At 44.4% G+C, this 24,398-nt stretch overlaps 1 protein-coding gene across 1 annotated transcript in view; it reads right to left on the bottom strand.

The window, feature by feature from the left end:
- The window catches only part of LOC140200468 (A disintegrin and metalloproteinase with thrombospondin motifs 2-like), a 279,816-nt gene that overhangs the window by 17,635 nt on the left and 237,783 nt on the right, over positions 1–24,398 (bottom strand). Inside the window, exons 13-15 of the mRNA XM_072263823.1 lie at positions 16,664–16,797; positions 2,805–2,928; positions 605–685 (exon numbers count right to left, since the gene is read on the bottom strand). Of these exons, the coding sequence (XP_072119924.1) occupies positions 605–685; positions 2,805–2,928; positions 16,664–16,797 (339 nt within the window). The remainder of the gene's footprint in view (positions 1–604; positions 686–2,804; positions 2,929–16,663; positions 16,798–24,398) is intronic.

Raw genomic sequence — 24,398 nt, 5'->3', positions numbered from 1 at the left:
ATCATCTTTCCCTCAATAAGAAGCTGAAGAGAGTCATGGATTCAACCCAATTCATCACAGGTACAACCCTCCTCAACATAAGCTGCATGTGCACGAGGCACCGCCTCAACAAGGCAACTTCCATTATCAAAGGTAGGCACAACACTGTGGGCCGAAGGGCCAGTACTATGCCATAATGTTCCATGTTCTGTCATCTGGACCTTGCCATCTTTTCCCAGTTACCATCAGGCAGGAGGTTCAGACGCCTAAAAACGCACACCGCCAGGTTCAAGAACTACTACTGCCCTTCAATCATTTGGTTCCTAAACCAACCATCACAACCCTAATCACTGCCTCAGTATGATCACTTCGAGCACCTTGCACAAAAATGGACTTTGGTGATTTATCTTTGTTCTAACTATAAACATTATGTATAATTAACTTTTTCTTATGAGTGCTGCTTATATCGTGTTATGTGCCTGTGATGTCGTTGCAAGTAAGCTTTTCGTTGCACTTCTGCATATTTGCACATATAACACTTATGCTTGCACATATAACAATTAAACTCAACTTTGACATTAGCGTTGTGCTTACGTGCTACAGCATTCCTTTGTAGAAGACTTACCAATGAAATGAGGAGATGCACTTAGCTCCTGAATAGACAGGTGACTTGCTCCAGCTGGAATTTCAAACATCTTCAGATAACCTGTCAGAGCAAAGTAGTGACAACATTTCGTTGGAACACACTGAAGAGCAACACACACAATGCTGGAAGAACTCAGTGGTCAGATGGCATCAATGGAGGGAAATAAATAGTTAATGTTCTGGGACAAGATCCTTCATCAGGATTGGAAAGGAAAGGGACAGGAGTCAGAATAAGGAGTGGGCAGGAATACAAGTTGGCAGGTGATACGTGAGACCAGGTGGGTGGGTGGGGAAAGGTGAATGAAGTAATAAGCTGGAGGGTGAAAGATAGAAGTAAAGAGCTGAAGAAATGGGAACCTTATAGAAGAGAACAATATACCATGGAAGAAAGGGAAGGAGAATGAAAACCAGAAGGACACGATGGACAGGTGAGGAGAAGGAGTGAGATGGTAACCAGAATGGGAATGGAAAAAGAGGAGTGGAGCAGGAAGTAATCACTGGATGTTAGAGAAATCAATATTCCAGCTATCGGGTTTGAGGCTACCCAGATGGAATATGGGGCATTGCTCCTCCAACCTGATTATGGTCTCATTGTGGTAGTAGTGGAGGATAGAACTTGGAAGTTGGATTGAAGCGGGTAGCCATCAAAAGGTCCCTCCTTCTGTAACGGACAGAGCAAAGGTGCCTGATGAAGTGATCCCCCAATCTACGTCAGATCTCACCGATCTGACGGTCACACCAGGAACTTTTGATATAATAGATGAACATACAAGACACACAACAGATTGTGACATGAAATAAAATGCCAAGGGATGATCAGCATGCTTGGGCTACTTTAGGTTCATTTAGAGAGGACCAATGTTTGCAGATAAAGCAAAATTCTGTGCAAAACATACAGGGGAAATTGAGAAAGAAACTTTGTTTTAATATACAGGTAACAGTATATTCCAGAGTCTGGAGTTCACTGCATGTAACGTCAGAGTTAATAAAGGATTTCAAAATACAACCTAGGCACCTGCAGGAAAATAATTTGCAGGGCTATTGGGAAAGACATTGAATAAGATTGCGGCTTTATGACTCAGTGGGCTGAATAGCCGATGAGATGATAGTTTTATAACTTGCTTTGAAGTTAATGTCCTCTTTCTTCACCATTTACATTATTATCACACAGTGATTGTCACAAGAACAAAACATAGGGGACATGATCATACACTCCTGTTGCTCTGTTCTACCATTCTGTAAATCATGGCTAATCTGATCTTTATCCTCATTTTCACTTTCCTACCTGATCCTCATAACTCTCAACATAAATAATTGAAAAATGTCAATTTCAGCATACTTAAGTGATTACCACACTCATGGCAAGATTCTTGTCTTTTTTACATTACTGTATAGATAATGCCCATTAGAGCCCCTGTCAGCCCATTGACATGCTGTGCCGGCCAAGCACACAGTTGTGTCAGCCCATTGATATACTGTGCTGGCCAAACTCACAGTTGTGTCAGCCCGTTGACATGCTGTGCTGGCCAAACACACAGTTGTGTCAGCCCATTGATATACTGTGCTGGCCAAACACACATTTGTTTTCCTGACTCATCCCATGCACATAATCTGTCAATAAATGAGTTCAGCAGTTGATTTGTGGAAGGTGAAATCGGTTGTTTTCACTAAAGGTTTCAATTTTTATTTCAACTCTGTTTCATGTTTGTGAATCGGGGGACTTAGATTTTATTATTGGATTGATTTTCCAATTCCAAGAACTGTTTCGGAGCTATTGTTTCCTAATCTTTCCCAGTACTGAGCTCCCTTCCTGTCTAACCATATTACCTTGCTTCGTAATGCAATGCAGCAACAGTTCCCCAAGGGAGAAGAGCTTAGATGGTCATGATGTGTGAGGAACTGCCCTTTATAACTGCTAGCTTCTAAGAAGAAGCAATTACAAGCCAGCCCTTGCGAGTACAGTCCTGAGCAGTTCCTGCCACCATGCACACGCAAAGTACTCTGATTGGCAGGATCCTAACACATTGATTTTATTAAGCCTTTTTATTAGAACTACTTTCAGTGCCAATAGAAGCTTTCCTGTTGTAGCCAGGAATGGAAATGTTGGCTTCTTTATCCACTATGGTATGGGATGGTGCGCTCCTTTTTATTTTTCTAAATTAATCATTAAATGCACTCACCTGATTTCTTCACCGCTCTAGAGAAAGTTCCCTTGATGACTTTGCAGTGAGAATTATCTCCACCGCATACTCCACACTTGTCTTCCTGTTTATTGGAACCCAGAACTTTATCACAGCCCACTTTCTGAAACAATGAAATAGTAATATTTCAAATCTTTTTGGCAATTCTTGTGTTTTGTCAATATATTCTTGATGAAAGTGTACAATAATATTATGTAAGTCCATTACTATTGTTTTGGCAAAAGTAGGCATTTTCTAATGTACTTTACATTCAAGCAATCCTATGAAATTACAGGTACCAAGAATCAGCAATATAATCCCATTAAGAAGATGGGGTAGGTGACTATCCTTGGACTGTGTCTCATTACTTAAATCTTTTAATTATTACATTATTTAAATGAATTACTGCATATACTGATCTGATCTACAGTATGTTACTTTACAATGATCTGAGTTGAAGCTGAAATCTAAAAGTAGTCCTTGAATCTGTTGTAATCAAAGTTGAATTTTCTGCTGGTTATTGAATCACTCAATGTGGATTACTCATCTCATTAGAGCCATGAAACATTCTAAGCAAATAAAATAATAAAATACATTAAGAACTAGCTTCCTGTAATTACTCTTCTCTTTTCCCTTCCCCATTCCGGTTCCCCTCTCACCCCTTCTCTTCTCACCTGCCCATCACTTCCCTCTGCTTCCCTTCCTTTCCTTTTCTCTACTGTCCAGTCTCCTCTCCTACCAGATTTCTTCTTCTTCTTCAACCATTTACCTCTTTCACCTGTCGCCTCCCAGTTTCTTACTTCATTCCCCCTCCCTTAGTTTCACCTATCGCTTGCCAGTTTGTATTCCTTCCCCTCCCCCAACCTTCTTATTCTGATTTCTGCCCCTTTCCTTTACAGTCCTGACGAAGGGCCTCGGCCCGAAATGTCAACGGTTTCTTTCCCTCCATAGACTTGCTGAGCTCCTCCAGCATTTTGTATGTGCTACTCCAACAATGCTGTTTAATCTTATTGTCCCATCGCCTTTAAACTGCAACATACAATAACAGAAGGCCAATCATTGTTACAAACCAAAAGCAAAAGGAAAGCACACAGATGGAGTATTTCAGTAGGTTGAGAAAATTCTAGGGAGGCAAAGGGATGGTCAATCTTTCAGGTTGTGACTTTGCATCAAGACATAAGCATTGATCATCCCTTACTCCATAGATGTGCCCGGTTTGTTGGGTTCTACTGGCAGTTTGTTTTCGCCTCAGATTCCAAAATCTTAAGCCTTCTGTATAATAATCCAACATTATGAGGGGACACCAGCAACATCATGGTGTTTTATTTATCTGTGGAAACAAGTCCAAGTTGGTATCAACTGTGAAAAAGACAATGAATTTCACAAGTATAGCAGGAGTGAAATACCCCATCAACAAGATCTAAAAGAGTCCTTTTAGCACCTATTTAAAAACAGGTAGCTTCAAATGATGCAGATGTGCTGGAAAGATTTGCAATTTGAATGTGGCGGTACTAAATGAATAGGTTTCTGTGGGACTGTGGACTTGCAGTCTGTCAGATAGAGAAGATCAATTTGATTGGATAAAGGAAAACTGAAATTTAAACTCATTAATAGAGAGAATAACAATAGAACAAAATTTGCTTGGCTTTACTGGAACTAAAGCCCACTTACATTTGTAAAGTGCAGGTTATGATGTTAAAATGGATAAATAATATAATTACATAGTACTAGACAACCGGGTGACCCGTTGGGGCACCCTTTGAGAGAAAGGTAGTGCAGTGTGATGTGATGTGGTTTGGAAATTAAAGAAGAAGAACTCAGTGAGTTAAAGAAGAAAGACGTGTAGCAAGACAAATATTGGTCCTCCTTGTTTAATGAAGGACACTTTTGATGACAACATTTCTGGTTGATCTGCCACCTTTCAAGAATACTCTTAACATTTTCATTTCTTTTTCATTTCTTTTTCCCTGGCTTAAAGCCACATACAGCTGACCATGTTGGAATACCGGTTTCTCCAGATAAGTCAACACATTCTCCATGGTTTGGCCTTGCGCCTTATGTGTAGTCATAGCAAAGCATGACTGTATCGGGAACTGGCTTTGCTGAAGGGGGACATCTTCTCCTTCTGATAAACTGACAGTCATCCTTGGGATCATGACAATGTCATTTTTGAACGCACCAATGTTTATCTTTGCTACGATGAGATTGTCGTGCAGTTCTTCCACCATCATTTGCGTTCCATTGCAAAGCCTTGGTGGATCCAAGTTCCTCAATGAAATGACCGGAGATCCCCTCTTCAATTCTCGTTTATGTGGTGACAATCCAGAGAGTTCGACCGAATCAAGGAATTCTGTTGGAAAATGAGTGGCGTTAGCTCCTTCACTTACGGCATTGAAGGAACAGTATTCTTTCATGATTCCAGGGAAGCATCTAATGCATGTGAAGTTTATTTTTCGCATCATTTCATGAAGAGGAACTAAAATAGAATTCTTCGAGAAGAGTTCTGCAGTATTGTCGAATGTCGGGTAGATGAAATCAATGCATTCTTCCATAGTTTTTACTGGCAGAATCATATCCTTAGGCAATTCAATTTCATTGTTTTCATTTTTCTCAGTCTTGTCTTCTCCAACATCCAATAAGAACTGAGAATATCGTCCTTCTCCCTCACTCAAACACGTTTCTCTTCAATTGAAACTTGATGAAGCTTCTCCATCAGTAGGATTTTTTTAATGCATGAATTCTCCACATCAGCATCATTTCCTCGTTTCACAACTGCTAGGAGCTGACGGAAATCGCCACAGCAAATGGTTAAAATACCCCCGAAGGCCTCATTCTTGCCGCATACATCACGAAGAATGTGTGCATGGAAGAAGGTCCACGGCTTCAAAGCTCTCCCTCCTTATCGTGGGGCACTCATCCCAGACAATAAGCTTCGCATTTTGGAGTAAATTTGCAGTATTGGTGTTTTCATTGATGTTACAAAGGGCAACCTCATTGACTTTGAGGGGTATTTTGAATGGTGAGTGCGCTGTCCTACCACCAGGTATCAATGTTGCTGCAATACCTGATGATGCTACAGCAATAGCAACACCTCCATCTCCCCTAACTTTAGTGAGGATCAAGTTGATGATAAATGTCTTGCCCATTCCTCCTGGTGCATCAATGAAAATCATTGAAGAGAGATTCCTCTCCAAGCAGTCGCGCACACATATTCTTACTTCTCTCTGCTCATTATTCAATAGGGGCTCCTTCTGTGAAACAAATTCCTGCTGTTCGTCTCTGTTGTATTGCAGTTCACGCAATAATTCCAGATTGCCAGCACTTTGAGGAATTGTACAGTTTTCTGGTGTTGGCAAGTTATATTCTTCAAATGTTTTGCCCAAGATCTCAAGTTTCTCTTGGAAATAGAGAAGAGCTTGTCCTTGATGCCTCTCATCGATCATGATGTTAGGATCATTGATAGTTCTCCTCTCCACTGGTAAGAAATCTTCAGACATTGCATTCTTGAACCGGTTCCATAGTTGCTGTGGATTGTTGATTTCAGTGTTTGTTAGCAAGACGACAAATAAATCTCTCACTGCTCTGGGCATTCTTGTTCTCGCTGCTTCTTCCATAGTTTGTTGCCAATGATCGTCAGCTTGCAACAATCCTCTCTCTCTCTCTCTGCAGACATCTTTGGATGATGGAAAGATATCTCCATCATGTGTTTTCAATGATTGGAAAGACACTGGTTCCTTTGTGTGATGAAGAAGAAGTCTCAAATAGTAGAGGGCACCACTTCGTGAAGAAACGGTATACACTCGACCCAAAACATTTTCTTCAAAAATGCCGGAGTACTCCTCCAACAACAGGAATTCTGCAGATACTGGGAATTCAAGCAACACACGTCAAAGTTGCTGGTGAACGCAGGAGGCCAGTCAACATCTCTAGGGAGAGGTACAGTCGACATTTCAGGCCGAGACCCTTCGTCAGGGCTAACTGAAGGAAGAGTTAGTAAGAGATTTGAAAGTGGGAGGGGGAGGGGGAGATCCGAAATGATAGGAGAAGACAGGAGGGGGAGGCCCATCCTCTGGTTCCCCACCGCCTTTAACTTCTCCCTGGGCCTCCTGTCCCATGATCCTCTCATATCCCCTTTGCCAATCACCTGCCCAGCTCTTGGCTCCATCCCTCCCCCTCCTGTCTTCTCCTATCATTTTTGATCTCCCCCTCCCCCTCCAACTTTCAAATCCCTTACTCACTCTTCCTTCAGTTAGTCCTGACGAAGGGTCTCGGCCTGAAACGTCAACTGCACCTCTTCCTACAGATGCTGCCTGGCCTGCTGCGTTCACCAGCAACTTTGATGTGGAGTACTCCTCCACTGTTTTCCCCATTCTCCCTCTTTCCCATCTCTTATTAGTCCACGTGTAGAATCTGGGAATATCCGCATAGTCCAGGGTTCTTGCAAATGGATCGCGAGTGCAAAGATCCATGAATTCCATTAAAGTGGTTCTTGACATATCATTATTCAGTAGTACAGCAGCATTATCTCGAAAGTATACTTGACGCTGTTGGGGAAGGTGCACTTGGAGGCGAACAACAGCTGGTTCCCTCTCATCAACTGGAAATCCAAGTATCAATCTGACAGCTTCAGGGGGCCCGATATATCTGCCTGTCAAATACTGTGTGATTTTGTCTTCTCTATTCACTCCAGAAATTACCCGATCACTCCCCTTCATGGTGTACTTGATCACGTATTTGATGGACTTGGCAGATGAGCATATTTCTACATTTAGATGACAGTTGAACAGCTTTAATAGTTGGGCACTATAGGGGACCACCGATTCAGAAGTTATAGTTCGACTTTGTGGCCCTACTTGATGACCTTTGAATCCTCCCATTTCCACAGACCGTCTCCTATACACAGGATATGAATCATCCCCACACCTTGTATGCTCAATAAATGGCTTCGGGTACCTCTTACTGCATGTACCATTTTGCCAGCATGGTGATTTAGTGGTGCAATATGGACCAATGTGCTTCAATACCAACTCATGCAGCTCTGGATCTTCATTTGGGTCTGGTACTTCTGCTTGAACAAATCTATCATAATCTTGTGGTCTTGGCTTGGATGCCTCATCGAGCCACAGCAGACAGTGCAAATGAGACAGACCCCGCTTTTGGTATTCAACACTTACAATGTAAGCGATACACCTACCAAAGAGACCATCTGTTCCAGTGAGGTACTTCACAAACAACTTTCTCTTCGTCAAACACTCTCGCGATTAAATCTGGCCGATCATTTGGTAGCTGATGCCAAAAAAGATGCTGTCGGATTTCGGGCCAGTTTGGATTGTATGTCATTGTAATGAACAATAAGGCATTACCATACTTCCGTATATACATCATGGCGTCCTGACATCATTCCATCGTGTATCTCAGTCCACTGACAAATGTTGAGGAAAGGATGATGCGCCTTCCGATGTTTCTGAAATCATCGTCGTCATTCAATGCATCAGTCAGGCCTCTGTATGTTGTGGATCTCAAGGCTGCTTGATTCATTTGGATGTAGCTCAACTTCTCGCCTTCAATCTTAGTAGCCGTATTGACCAAGTATTGTTGGAATAGACGTCCTCCTTTGAGAAGGTAATTAAACTCATTCTCATGGTTCATTATTTGATATGCATAATAACGCATTGCCGTCGGTTTCTTGTTGTTTGTCATTAGGATTTGATGATGCCAGACATCATCTCCAAGTGGAAAGAAAATTACGTATTGAAAGCTGTCATATGAGCAATGGGACTCTGAAATTATTTGCAAATCACCTCCCAGTTCTTTCAACATAATGTGCTGTGATCTTACTTCAGGTTCGGTGCTGTTCGGTATAATGACAGTGACTTTGTTGGCAATTTGTGCATTAAATCTTCTCTCATGTTCAAATGCCGGTCTCCAGTCAGGATCAATGACAATGGATGCCTCTGGCATGCCTCAAATTTGTTCTTTTGCAAGTTGAAGGGATGCAATGTACGGGTTTCGTTGTCATAGTAGGTTTTCCAATAATTCAACAATCTCACGTTGAATTCCATCATTCTGGAGTATCCCCATTCTCAATTCTACACTGTCTTGAAGATCCATGAAGTAAATTTGAAGGAATCGGGCTTGCTGGTTGGGGTCTGGCATTAAATGTCCGATGTAATGATGGATTTGGCCTTGAATAATCACAGAAGGATTCCATTAACTCCAAGTTGGAACAACTCCTTTGGCACCAAAGGATGTCGTTTGGAAGAGGCAATTGTATTGTCTGATGTTCTTCCTGAACGCGTTTGCAATGGGTGCATCATTGCTGTACAAATTGAGGAGTTCATTGGGTAGAGGCTGCAAATCGCCTATCCTGACCTTTCCCTTCATACAGCAGAAATGTGCGGTTTCTCCAGTGAATAGGAAGGCACGACAGTGAGGGCATACTCTGGTCATCAAACCAACATAGCAGAAATGTGACGGCATGCCAGTCGTGCACTTTGCCTTGCTCTTTCTCTGTCGAGGTATTGTCGTCGAAAGCGGCCACTGTCATCTTCAGCAAGTCTTGGAATAATTACTCTGTGCCGCATATTCTCGAGTTGATCTTTCCTTTTCTCCTCTGTCTCTTCCTCTCTCCTCCTTCTCTGTCTGTTTTTGTCATTCTGGAGACGCGCAGCCCCTTCATCCTTCATCTCTTCTACCATTTGTTCTTTCTGATCCTGGAGTCATGCGGCCCTGGCCTGATCGGATTCTTGTTCTCTCCTCCGTCTGTGCCTATTGTTGTCTTTCTCCTGACTCTTTGCTCCTGGAGTCGTGCGGCCCTGGCCTCATCTGATTGTTCTTCTCTCCCTCTCCTTGCCACTTCTCAACGACGTTTGGCATCATGTCTTGACCATAATGTCCCCCTTCTCTGTCCACGTGGCATAATTAGGCTATCCATATGTTTTTACCCTAATGCTTGATAGAAGATAGGAAGCAGTAACACGAAAGCTTCCAAGATGCTGTTGTTCCTTGATAATGTGGTTGGTGCTCTCCTAAATGGACGTGATAGCCTTGGCCTTTTGCCTGCAGTTGGTGTGGCTGCTGTGAGCATCGTGATTCGCTGCTGAGGCTGGCTGTGCGCAAGCGTCGGGCTGTGGCATCGCAGTCTCCATGGAAGGTGGAAGCAGCTGTGTGAGCATGGTGAGGTGTGGCTGAGGCTGGCCGTGCGCATGCGTCGGGCTGTGGCGTCGCGGTCTCCATGGAAGGTGGAAGCAGCTCTGTGAGCATCGTGATTCGCTGCTGAGGCTGGCTGTGTGCATGCGTCGGGCTGCGGCGTCCCGATTTCCATGATGGCCGATGGGGTCTCGGGTAAAAGGCAGCCTGTTGATTTTTGGCGAATGAGCAACTTTATACGAATATATAACCCTGAACTTTACCTGCATTCTGTAAGTTAGCGCATTTTAATTCAATTTAGCCAAAAAAAGTGCTGCTGTAATGCACCGTTTGCGCTAATTGAAAGTCACAAACAGACAAACAGACAGACAGAGCATGAGAGTTTTAGTAGTATACAGATTGTTCTCATCTTCAGCCACCTTTTCTTTATAAATGAGCACCGAGTAACAATGAACGTCAGTCTCCCACAGGAATTGAGAGGTTGAAATGGTTTTGCATGCATTCTGCCTTTTTTAATCCATAACATTGCACAAAACATAGTTTCCTGGTAAACTGTGTAAAACAGGTATGAGGGACAATGCAAATGAAAGTCTAATGAATATTTAATGAATATAATAACATTCCAAAAATCTGTCCTGCAGCTTTGCAGAAATCCCGATGATTCAGCGTTTGATTCAGCAGCTGATGTCTACACACTCTTTTAATTTACCCAATTTCGGTTACCCACTTTCTCTCTCACTCAGCTGGACTTTAGATCCTGCTCTCCCTTTCAACTGTCTGGGGCCTGACTTTCTCTGTTTGAATACTTCATCCGACCTTTTCCCTAGAAGTTATCAGAGGACCACTGCCAACAGCCCAGTATTGATTTATTTTTTGAGGTGTGAGCTGGCTGTGGAGGTGTGAGAGGTACCATCTGCTCACTAGCACGTATGTAGAACAGGTCCAAAGCCAACTTCACGATGGTCTCTGGCCTCTCTCAGCACTTCAAACCAACTTCATAATGTCTGGAATTTGGGGGAGAAACAATATTGTAGATGAAAAGATGTTTAACATCTTCTGACTTTTGAGTTTGATCGATTTGATTGTTAACAGATCAAACTCAGAATCTGAAAGATCTTTTATGGCTTGTTGGTCAACTGTTGCCTGGATTTGAGAGTTACTAGAATGATTTTACTTCTCTCTTTATTAATTAAAGCTGATGTGGCTTCTATCACATTCTCTTTAAAGTCAATAAACTCCTCTTCCTGCATCTGTTCTTCAGTAACTTTTAGTTACAGCTGGCAAAGTAGCTGACAAGATGTTGAATATACCTGACTCTACGTGAAGTATACACTCCAGACAATGAAAATCTACTAACCCCAAGTCTCAAGTAAGACTTTAAACTGACCAAATTAATTTGTTTTTCTCCACTGAAAATGGCTAAATAGTGCCTCTCTTTAAACTGAGATGGTGTAAATGGTGAGGACTGACCACTTAGTGGATGTAAGGATTAGTCTCTGGTTGTACTTATCTTTTTAAAATCAATAGAACCGAACAATGTACAAAGCTGATTACAACTAATAGGCAACAATCATTGATCTCAGCACAACGTAAGCTAGAAATTCTGTGTGCAGCAGTAGTTGCTGCAGACACAGCCCTTGCTATACAGAATATAATATCTGAGTGCTGAGAAAGGGGAATAACTCTCTCCCTGTCATATTTCTGACAGTTTGAGGTGGGGGTCAGTGGTTAAAATTCCACCTACAATGCTTTACTTTTGACAATCAACCCTGTATTTTCCTTGAAGAATTCCACTAGCTTAGTGAAATACATAATTCAAACAGAAAGCTAATGGATCTATTATGGAGCAGAATAAATATCCCATAAAGACTAAAATCTGTAACAAATAGTAACTGTTGATACTGTGGCGACCCACTTTCTGGCACACACGAACCGGCTCACAACAGCGCGCGCAGGCAGAGGGCCGGCCCCAAAAAGGGCGGCAGGCCATCTTCACCAGCAGGGGGAAAATCCCACACGCAGAAAGGGTCTGGGAATATGCATTCCCCACAGCAATCCCGCCCGGGGAGGGCGGGAACGGGAAGGCTTTAAAGCGGGCCACGAAGTTTGAATAAATCTCTTTCATCGCAACTCTAACTCACCGACCCTGTGTAGTTATTCTAGCACTGTGTGTAGCACATCGCTACAATTGGTGACCCCAACGGCCCAAACGATATTTGGACCAGAGGTGACCGACGCTGCATCTGTTCACGCAGTTTCGTTAAAACTGCCAAGCTTCTGGACGCTGCGACCCCAATTATGGTTCGAACAAGCAGAAGCACAATTCCACATTCGGCAGATAACCTTGGAGTCCACTCGCTACTACTACGTGCTGAGCTCCCTCGACCAGGAGACAGCTGCACAAGTTGAGGAGTTTATACAGTCGCCCCCGGAGAACGGCAAATACACAGCATTCAAAGCCCTGCTCATAAGGACTTTCGGACTCTCACGGCGCGAACGAGCACGCCGCTTAATGCACCTGGATGGTTTGGGAGACAGGCCGCCGTCGGCATTAATGAACGAGATGCTGGCCCTGGCTGAAGGACACAAACCCTGCCTCATGTTTGAGCAGGCATTCCTAGAGCAACTGCCCGAGGACATATGCCTGCTGCTGTCCGACGCAGATTTCAGCAACCCCCGGGAGGTGGCGGCCCGAGTAGATGTGCTGTGGAATGCCAGGAAAGAGAGAGGGGCATCCGTCGCACAGATCACCAAGCCGCGTGCCCAACGACAGACCAGACCAGGCCTGGCAGCAGAGCCTACAAAACCCGGCGACGGGAGTGAGGAGCCCAACGAACAATGGTGTTTCTACCACCAGCGGTGGGGCACAGAGGCCCGCCGCTGCAGACCACCCTGCAAATTCCCAGGAAACGCCAGGGCCAGCCGCCGCTGATGGCTACGGCGGCTGGCCATTAGGACAGCCTCCTGTACGTCTGGGACAAGCAGTCGGGACGCCACTTTTTGGTCGACACCGGAGCGGAGATCAGCGTCTTACCTCCAACGAGTTACGACACCCACAACAGAGAACCGGGACCCACCCTGAGGGCCACAAATGGCAGCACAATACGAACCTATGGCACCCGCACGGTGCGGCTACAGTTCAGCTCCAGCCGGTTCACGTGGGACTTCACACTGGCCGCCGTGGCCCAACCACTGCTGGGGGCAGATTTTCTACGAGCCCACAGCCTGCTGGTCAACCTGTAAGGGAAGCGATTAGTCCACGCCAAGACTTTTCAAACGTTCTCCCTGGGTGAAGCACAGTTGCCAGCCCCACACCTGGACTCCATCACGCTGACCGACGACGAATTCACCAGGGTCCTGGCGGATTTCCCATCAGTACTGACACCGCAGTTCACAGCAGCCATGCCCAGACACGGAGTACAGCACCACATCCCGACCCAGGGACCACCCCTCCACGCCCGTTCTCGAAGGCTTCCCCCGGACAAGCTCCGACTGGCGAAGGAGGAGTTCAAGAAGATGGAGGAATTAGGAATCGTACGACGGTCCGACAGCCCATGGGCCTCCCCGCTTCACATGGTGCCCAAGGCAAGGGGGGGCTGGAGACCATGCGGTGACTACCGCAGACTGAACGAGGCTACAACGCCAGACCACTACCCTGTGCCGCACATTCAAGACTTCGCAGCAAACCTACACGGCGCAAGGATCTTTTCCAAGGTAGACCTCGTCCGGGGATACCATCAAATCCCTGTACATCCGGACGACATCCCCAAAACAGCACTTATCACCCCGTTCGGACTTTTCGAATTCCTCCGAATGCCGTTTGGTCTAAGGAATGCCGCACAGACTTTCCAGCGGCTAATGGACGTGGTGGGACGCGACCTGGACTTTGCATTCATCTATTTGGATGACATCCTCATAGCCAGCAGTAGTCGGCAGGAGCATCTGTCCCACCTCCGCCAGCTCTACTCCCGCCTGAGCGAATTCGGCCTTACAATCAATCCAGCCAAATGCCAGTTTGAACTCGGCACCATCGACTTCCTGGGCCACAGGATTACTAAAGACGGGGCAACCCCGCCGCCCGCCAAGGTAGACGCGGTCCGCCACTTCCCCCAACCCAGCACAATCAAAGGCTTGCAGGAATTCGTGGGTATGGTGAATTTTTACCACCATTTCCTCCCCTCAGCAGCCCGAACCATGCGCCCCCGTTCACCCTGATGTCGGGTAAGGGCAAGGACATTACCTGGGACGAAGAGGCTGCAACCACTTTCGTTAAAACCAAAGAAGCCTTAGCAAACGCCGCGATGCTAGTGCACCCCAGAACGGACGTTCCTACTGCCCTCATGGTGGACGCATCCAACACAGCGGTCGGTGGAGTGCTGGAACAACTCATCGAGGGTCACTGGCAACCCCTGGCGTTCTTCAGCAAACACCTGCGACCACCCAAACTCAAATACAGTGCTTTCGACCGGGAGCTATTGGCACTATACCTGGCAATCCGGCATTTCAGGTACTTCTTAGAAGGTAGGCCCTTCACCGCGTTCACATACCACAAACCGCTTACCTTTGCGTTCACTAAGGTGTCCGACCCCTGGTCGTCCCACCAGCAGCGACATCTGTCCTACATCTCCGAGTACACGATGGACATCCGGCATGTCTCTGGAAAGAACAACGTCGTGGTGGACGCACTTTCCAGACCTACCATACAGGCCCTGTCCCAGGGGATGGACTATGCAGTGCTGGCAGAGGCACAGCAGGCAGACACTGAGATCCCCAGTTACAGGACTGCAGTCTCCAGTTTACAACTTCAAGACCTCCCCGTAGGCCCAGGTGAGAGGACCCTACTATGTGACGTAGCTACCGGCCAACCCCGCCCCGTCGTCCCAGCAGCCTGGCGCCGGTGGGTTTTCGAGTCCATTCACAACTTAGCGCACCTCTCCATCAGGACAACAGTCCGGCTGGTCTCCAACAGGTTTGTGTGGCATGGACTTCGTAAACAGGTCAGTGAATGGGCCAAAATGTGCATGCAGTGCCAAACAGCCAAGGTGCAGCGGCACACCAAGGCTCCGCCGCAGCGGTTCGAACCCATCCGCCGGAGGTTTGACCACATTCACGTGGATATCGTGGGGCCCCTGCCAGTGTCGTGAGGAGCGCGGTACCGCCTAACTATGATAGACCGGTTCACCAGATGGCCAGAGGCAGTCCCACTCACCGACACCACCTCTGAATCCTGCGCCCGAGCACTGATCGCAACCTGGGTAGCACGCTTCGGGGTACCGGCCCACATTACCTCCGACAGGGGTGCCCAGTTCATCTCCAGCCTGTGGTCGGCTATGGCCAGCCTTTTAGGATCTCAGCTACACCACACAACTGCCTACCACCCACAGTCGAACGGACTAGTGGAGCGCTTCCACCATCACCTGAAATCGGCTCTCATGGCCCGCCTGGAGGGGCCTAACTGGGTGGATGAACTTCCCTGGGTCCTGCTCGGAATCCGCACGGCGCCCAAGGAGGATCTGTACACCTCGTCGGCCGAGTTGGTGTACGGCGCGCCCCTGGTCGTCCCAGGAGAGTTCATACCAGCCCCAAGGGGGCAAGAGGAAGAACCCACAGCAGTCCTGGACAGACTACGGGAGAGGCTCGGTAACCTGGCCCCCATCCCCACTTCACAGCACGGACAGAGCCCGACCTGCGTACCCAAAGACCTACAGAACTGTAGGTTCCTTTTTGTACGACGGGGCAGACACCGGGCACCGCTACAGCGGCCCTACGAGGGACCGTTTAAGGTGATCAGGAACAACGGGTCCACGTTCGTGCTGGACATTGGGGGGAGAGAGGAGGTATTCACGGTGGACCAACTCAAACCGGCCCATGTGGACTTGGCGCACCAGGTCCAGGCTCAGGCACCGCGGCGCAGGGGCAGACCTCCCAAACAGAGGCCGATCCAGACTGTGGACATTGGGGGAGGTATCGCCGGTTCTGGGGGGGGGGGGTTATGTGGCGACCCACTTTCTGGCACACACGAACCGGCTCACAACAGCGCGCGCAGACAGAGGGCCGGCCCCAAAAAAGGCGCCAGGTCATCTTCACCAGCAGGGGGAAAATCCCGCACGCAGAAAGGGTCTGGGAATATGCATTCCCCACAGCAATCCCGCCCAGGGAGGGCGGGAACGGGAAGGCTTTAAAGCAGGCCGCGAAGTTTGAATAAATCTCTTTCATCGCAACTCTAACTCACCGACTCCGTGTGGTTACTCTAGCGCTGTGTGTAGCACACCGCTACAATACCTTATACCAAATAGAAACTGTTATAGGTGTTGACCTTGTCTCTGATCTGTACCAAAGGCAAAATTCTCTTCAGCTTAGTAAGATGTCAGATTTTCTTCATCTCTTGGTATGTAATGAGTTACAGTTACTAGTTGTGCATTATGCTCTGGAGAGAGGGGTATAGATTCACTTCGACCATATACAGAATAAATCCATTAGGAATTTTCATGTGTTTCCTTGCTTGTGGTAACAATATGTTCAAGAACTAAAACGCAACTGCTCAAAATAATTATCTTCAGCTTTATCAATGTTATGAAGCTACATTAGGGAATGGAGTTTTTGGTGAATTTTGTTGAAACAGTTGGATTGCATATTTAACATGAACCCTAGAAAAGTTTTCTAACTTCTATTATTTAATTCTACTTCAATGCAAAGTTTGGATCACTCACCACACAAGCACCTCGAACACAAATGTCATAGCGATTACTGTAGGAACAGCGAGTTCCATCGCGCACCATTTTCTTCATGTAGACAACTTCCCGAGTTTCTTTAGATTCACAGGTGAGGAAGCACCTCTGTTCGGCTGTTAGGAAATAATTATCATCTTATATTTAATTTATCCTTACTGCAATTTTTATCTTCTTTTGTTTTTATAACCACATCTTAGTTGGACTACAAATTAATTCCTATCTGGACTGTTCTTCATAGGATGATTAGGAACAATCAAATACTTCATTGTCAGAATACTTGGTTCAGACCTAAGATGGCACAGACAAAATTTCTGAAAAGATATGAAAATAGAGGACAAAATATTCAAATCTGTGAATCCTATTTATTTGATATGATGGGCACCATTTTAGTTCCAAAACAGCTGCAACATGTGGCCACATTTGTGGAGTGAGTTCACTGGATCGCAAATGTGTTTGTGCATATTATTGCAAGTAGCAGATCATGGCATCAGTCATTGCTGATCTGAAGCCAACATTTCTATTTCAAAATTCAATATTCCAATTAATTGTTGTTCCTGAATATGAGCGTGGCAGCAGTAAGTAGCCTCTACCAATGAGGTCGAAAGGACTGATTTTTAGCCAGTTGTCGATTGAGTTTGATTTGTTAGTGCTTCACTTCTATAAGCATCTGAACTTCTTTTCTCAAAAGTTCTTTAAAGTTGTTAATCTATGGAGAGTGGTGTGGCGGGTGTAGAAAAACTTTCTGCTACCTTTGTGGTCCTTGCGGAAACCAGTTGCTCCCAGACATTCACAGATTGGTTGGAACAGATTTTTGAATATAGCAGAGCTGAAGAGGAAACTGTGCTCAGTGAGGACTGGGATACACAGAGCCCATATTCACTCAGAGTATCCAGGGAACAATTCTTCCTCAAACTCAGTGGGGCATGGTGGGGAGACGTCTGCATTTCAGGAAGGAAGGATGCTCTGGAACCTAAGACTAGTGGCAGCAAAAACACACTTCCTCCACTGGCTCTGAGATGTTCCGACTAGCATTGATATCACTGGCCTTGCACAGTTTTGCCTACAGAGCTGAGCTGCAGTCACTGAACAATACAAATAGCACCATAAACACAAGAAACTCTGCAGATGCTGGAAATCCAAAGCAACACACTCAAAATGCTGGAGAAACTCAGCAGGTCAGGCAGCATCTATGGAAATGAATAAACAGTTAATGTTTTGGACTCTTCCCTGGAACAGAACAGTCCCAGATGCACACTGCAATCATTATTTAGCATGCAGAAGGAAGTTGCAATGCTACCAGATGCAGCAGCTGATAGTTAGTTCTGTATTGTGATCTTCATGTTGACCTTCTAGCCTGTCTATCCACTTGAGATCACATAAAAATGAGGGAAATAGGCATCAGTATTTATGAAGTCAAGTCTACCAAGGCTTGAACTTCCTTGAATCTGCAGGAGACCTTCTGCCTGTCCCACAGACTCTGCTCTGACCTCATAAAATCCCACACAGCAGTCATACTTCTGGATTGTTGGCAGGTTTCCAGCAGCATTTCCCAGCCCCTGGTTTGCTGCCTCTGCAAGGGCAGAAAAAAATAGTTCAAGCTCCTCCTGCAGTATTGTATAGCTGGCTTTGCTGGCAGAAGAAATGTTGCTTTAAAGTGATTATAAATCCCTTGTGTTCTTTTATATAATTAACCTGTCCTTTTGTTTCAGGATCCTTCTGCCTCCACTTCCTTAGCGCTGCTGCACATCGTTAATGGCAGTAAGGCTTCAATAACAAGAAACACACATCCTTTTTTAAACCTATAATTTTCAAATGCCTTCAAATGTGTGTAGTTGCTCTTGTTATTTGAATTAAACATCCCAGATGCCCAAGAACATAAACAGAGAAACAGAGCAATCTATGTCCGTTTTCCACAGGAAAGTGGAGTTGCGCCAGTAACTTTATTTTGAAGAATCAACTCTGGCTGTCCTGACTGAAATGTACAGCATTTTAACGGTGGCTTGAACTGGATTACGTTTTCAATGGATGGCATCTATTATGAGCCAGGAATTTCCGTGCGGGCAGAGAATGCTATTCCACTATTACTTTTTCTGAGACTGGTTGGGGCAGAACCTGAAGTACTTCAGTCTTACTGCCTCCATTGGAAGTTCTAGGATTCCTGTGGATGAGCCAATGTAACCAGAGATGAGCATGCTATAGTGTCATATAAAGATAATGTCAGTCATCTGATAGCAATGGAGGTACCAGGTTGATAGGGTGGTTAGGAAGACGTGGCATGTTTGCCTTCATTAGTTGAGGCACTGAGTTCAAAGGTCAGTATATTGCAGCTTTATAAAGCTCTAGTTAGGCTGCATCTGAAGAATTGCATACAATTCTGATCACCCCATTATAGGAAGGATTGAGGCTTTGGAGAGGATGCATAGGAATTTTAACAGGATATTAGAGGGCATGTGCTATAAAGAGAGGCTGGACAAACTTTGGGGATGTCTTCTCTGGAGCAGCAGAGGCTGAGAGGAAATCTGATAGAAGTTTATAAGATTATGAGAGGAATAGATAAGAGTAGACAGACAATATCTTTTTCCAAGGGTTGAAATGTCTAATGCCAGAGGGTATCCATTTAAGGTGAGGTGGGGTAATTTCAAAGGAGATGTGAGGGGTAAGTATTTATTTTTACACAGAGAGTGGTGAGTACCTGGAATGCATTGCCTGGGGTGGTGGTGGGGACAGAGACATTAGAGAATTTTAAGAGATGTTAGATAGGCACATGAATAAGAGGAAAGTGAAAGGATATGGACATTGCGAAGGCAGAAGAGATTAGTTTAGTTAGTCATTTGATTGCTAATTTAATTGACGTGTCAGAACATTGTGAGTTGAAACATCTGTTCCAGTGCTGTACTGTTCTAGGTTCTAAGATCTATAAGTATGCTAAGTATCAGACATCCAGTGATTCAGGAGCACTGGTGGAACAGTGTTAAAAGTTACTACATGGAGGATTAGCCTTACCAAACTTTAGATTTTATTATTGGGCAGTTAATTATTTCTCTTCTTGGATCCTTACTTCCTTTGTCTTTGAGTAAGTTAACTGATAATCTGGTAGTTAAACACACTATGAGGATTTGGATACAATTCCGAAAATATTTTGGCTTATTGAGATTTTCTCTTTCGAGCCCCATTTTTTCTAATTATTTTTTTAAACCCTCTATGATTGATGTGGCTTTTAAAGAATGGGATAGATTAGGTATTAAATGCTTTCAGCACTTGTTTGTAGAGGGAATCTTTTTTCATTTGAACAATTGTCAACTAAATATAGTTTACCCAAAACGCATTTTTTCGATATCTACAAATAAGAGATTTTTTACGGTCTCAAGTAAGTATATTTCCTAAAAGTCCTGATAAGAATTTACTAGATGTAATCTTTAATCTGAAACCTTCTTATAATGGATCTATATCTAATATTTATAATATGCTGTTGGGAATGAGAACTGTTCCTTTAGATAAAATTAAAAATCTTTGGGAACAAGATTTACAGACTTCAATCTCTGAGGAAACTTGGAATCAAATTTTTAAATTGGTCAACACTTCATCGTTATGTGCCCGTCACTCTCTCCTTCAATTTAAAGTGGTCCATAGGGCCCATATGACTAAGGATAAGTTGTCTCGTTTTTATTTAGATATATCTCTGTATTGTGATAAATATAATAATGGAGAAGCTTCACTCATTCATATGTTTTGGACATGTCTGAGTCTTGGAAAATATTGGAAAGTATTTCAAACCTTTTCCATACTTTTTAAAGTAAATTTCAAGCCTAATCCTTTGACTGCTTTACTTGGTATTGCAGGAGGAAAGGATATTATTTTGGAGCCATCTGATTTGCACATTCTGGCTTTTATGTCTCTTATGGCCAGAAGGACGCTCTTGCTTAAATGGAAAGATGTGGCCCCTCCTATTCACGCCCAATGGTTACATGATGTGATGTCACGTTTAAATTTAGAAAAGATTCGATGTTCAATTTTTGAATCTAATCAAGACCTTCAAACATTGTGGGGACCCTTTCTGAATTATTTTCAAAATCTTTGATTTGCTGTTAAAGCACTGATGATGAATAACAATCTTTTTTCATTTTTTTTCTATTAATCAGCTTTGGTCTTGGTAGTGGGTTAGATTTTTTTTTATATTAAAAAATATTATTTTTCAATGTTACCAACTAATTGATTTGTACGAATATAGGGTAAGGAGTCTTTGTATGCGATTTAGTTTAATGTATTGACATATATTTTTTTCCTGTACTCTGTATTCTTATATATAAATTAAAAATATTGGAAAGAGAAAAGTTACTACTACACTTTCACAGTGTGAAGTTCATTGTGGATCTTTTGAAACCTGGAGCTGTTGCCCACATTCAAAAGATGGTATCTCAATACCGTTCATTCTCCTATTACTCTGTTACAGATAGTGATGTGAGTGGGGAGTAGGGTAGCTGGGGGAGGTTTCACCCCGCTGTAAAATTCATGCTAGTGAACCCTTACAATTGTTTAAACATACATACACTGGCTCCCTGGAGTGAAGTATGCTTTCCACTGGCTTAAGCAATTAAAGTTGCCCTTATTTACTCCTCAGACACACAAGAATTACATCCTACATAGGGTACTGCCCTGTGTACCACCAACACAAGGCCCAAGGCAAATCCTGCAGTGAACTTCATCTATGTCTTACTGTGGGCCACCCACAAGAATCTCAGGACTTCCAGTGAAGGCAGAAAGGGACAAAGACCTTCAGGATGAGAAAGTGGCAATGCCTACAGAAGCATCAGGGCCATAATATTGCTATGCCATTGAAAACATAGACAAGTTCAGTCCACTGTCAAAATGTTTCTTACTTAAGTGACTGTTCCAAGGTCACATGGGTATCAGACATAGGAACAGAATTATGCCACTCATCCCATCGAGTGTTCCACCATTTCATTATAGCTGATATATTATCCCTCACAAACCCATTTTACTGTCTTCTCCCATAACCTTTGATGCCCTGACTAATCAAGAATCTGTCAACCACCGATTTAAATATACTCAATCACGTGACCTCCATGGCTGTCAGTGGCAATTAATTCCACATACTCACCAAACTCTGGCTAAAGAAATTCCTTCTCACCTCTATTCTAAATGGACATCCCTTTATTCTGAGGCTGTGTCCTCTGGTCCTGGACTCATCCACTATAGGAAACATCCTCTCTGTCTAGGCCTTGCAATATTCATTAGGTTTCAATGAGATCCCCCTCATTCTTCTAAACTCCAGCCAGTACAGGCCTAGAACCAAACACAACTCATGTTGATCCTTTCATTCCTGGTTCATTCTTGTGAACCTCCTCTAGACCTTCTCCAATGCTAGCACATCTTTTCTTAGATAAGGAGCCCAAAACTGCTCACAATACTCCAACTGCAGACTGACCAATGCCTTATAAAGCCTCAGCATCACATCCTTGCTCTTATATTCTAGTTCTCTCAAAATGAGTGCTAACATTACATTTCCCTTCCTTACCATTGACTCAACCTACAAGTTAACCTTTAGGGAATCCTGCACAAGGATGCCCAAGTCCCTTTGTACCTCTGATTTTTGAATTTTCTCCCCATTCAGAATATTGTCTATGCCTTTATTCCTGCCACCAAAGTGCATGACCATACACTTCCCTACACTATAGTCCATCTGCCATTCCTTCGCCCATTCTCGCGAACTGTCGAAATCCTGCGGAGTACTTGCCTTCTCAACACCACCTGCCCTCCACCTGTATATGTCTGCAGACTTGCCCACAAGGCCATCAATTCCAACATCCAAATTGTTGACAAATAACGTGACAAGAAGCGGTCCCAATACCAACCCCTGCAGAACGCCACTAGTCACCAGCAAATCTTCTATGCATGCTACTATCTTCCCTGTAATACCATGGGCTCCTATCATGTTAACCAGCCTCATGTGCGGCACCTTGTTAAAGGCCTTCTGAAAATCCCAGTAAACAACAACCATTGACTCTACTTTGTCCATCCTGCCTGTTATTTCCTCAAAGAATTACAAAAGATTTGTCAAGCAAAATTTCCCCTTAAGGGAACCATGTAGACTTTGGCCTAATTTATCATGCACCTCCACGTATCCTGAAACCTCATCCTTAATCATGGACTCCAATAACCTCCCAACCATTGAACTCAGGCTAACTGGCCTATAATTTCCTTTCTTCTGCCCTCCCCCCTTCTTAAAGAGTGGAGTAATGTTTGCAGTTTTCATGTCCTCTGGAACAAATCCAGAATCTAGAGATTCTGGAAAGATCATTATTGATGATCTCCTGGCACAATTAGGGATTGGTTGGTATGGTGCTGTGGGCATCACTGAGTCGTGGCTGAAAGAAGGCTTAATATGAAAGGATATACTTTGTATCAAAAGGACAGGCAGGAAGGCATAGGTGGTAGAACATAGAATAGTACAGCACAGTACAGGCCCTTCAGCCCAGAATGTTGTGCCGACCCTCAAACCCTGCCTCCCATATAATCCCCCACCTTAAATTCCTCCATATACCTGTCTAGTAGTCTTTTTAATTTCACTAGTGCATCTGCCTCCACCACTGACTCAGGCAGTGCATTCCACCCACAAACCACTCTCTGAATAAAAAGCCTTCCTCTGATATCCCCCTTGAACTTCCCACCCCTTACCTTAAAGCCATGTCCTCTTGTATTGAGCAGTGGTGCCCTGGGGAAGAGGCGCTGGCTGTCCACTCTATCTATTCCTCTTAATATCTTGTATACCTCTATCATGTCTCCTCTCATCCTCCTTCTCTCTAGAGAGTAAAGCCCTAGCTCCTTTAATCTCTGATCATAATGCATACTCTCTAAACCAGGCAGCATTCTGGTAAATCTCTTCTGTACCCTTTCCAATGCTTCCACATCCTTCCTATAGTGAGGCAACCAGAACTGGAACTGGTGTGACTCCATTGGTAAGAGATGGAATTACATCTTTAGAAAGAGGTGACATAGGGTCAGAGAATGTCAAATCTTTGTGCTTGGAGTTAAGAAACTTCAAGGGTAAAAAATACATTATGGGAATCATATATAGGCCTCCAAATAGAAGCTAAGATGTAGGGTTGAGATTGCAAAGGGACCTAGAAAAGGCATATAAAAAGGGTAATGTCATAATTGTAACAAGGGACTTCAATATGCAAGAGGATTGGGGAAATGAGATTGGTATCAGACCTCAAGAGAGGGAATTTTTTGAATGCCTATGAGATGGCTTTTTAGAGCAGCTTGTGCTTGAGCCTCCTTGGGCAAAGGCTATCTTAGATTGGGTGCTGTGTGATGACCCAGATTTCATTAGAGAGCTTAAGGTAAAGGAATCTTTAGGAGACAGTAACTGAATTCATACTGCAATTTGAGAGGGAGAAGTCTAAGTCACATGTATCAGTATTGCAATGGAATAAAGGGAATTACAAAGGCATGAGAGAGGATCTTCCCAGGTGGATTGGAGGAGGATACTGGTAGGGATGACGGCAGAACAGAGACAGCTGAAGTTTCTTGGAATAGTTTACAAGGTACAGGGTGGATATGTCCCACAGAAGAAGTAGTTTTCAACTGGCACGGGCAGGCAACTATGGCTGACAAGGGAGCTAAGGACTCCATAAAAGCCAAGGAAAGGGCTTATAAGATAGCAAGAGTGAGTGGGAAGTTGCATGATTGG

The sequence above is a fragment of the Mobula birostris genome, chromosome 7 (genome assembly GCF_030028105.1).
Source record: "Mobula birostris isolate sMobBir1 chromosome 7, sMobBir1.hap1, whole genome shotgun sequence".
NCBI classification, from domain to species: Eukaryota; Metazoa; Chordata; class Chondrichthyes; order Myliobatiformes; family Myliobatidae; genus Mobula; species Mobula birostris.
This window is presented reverse-complemented; position numbering and strand designations above follow the sequence as displayed.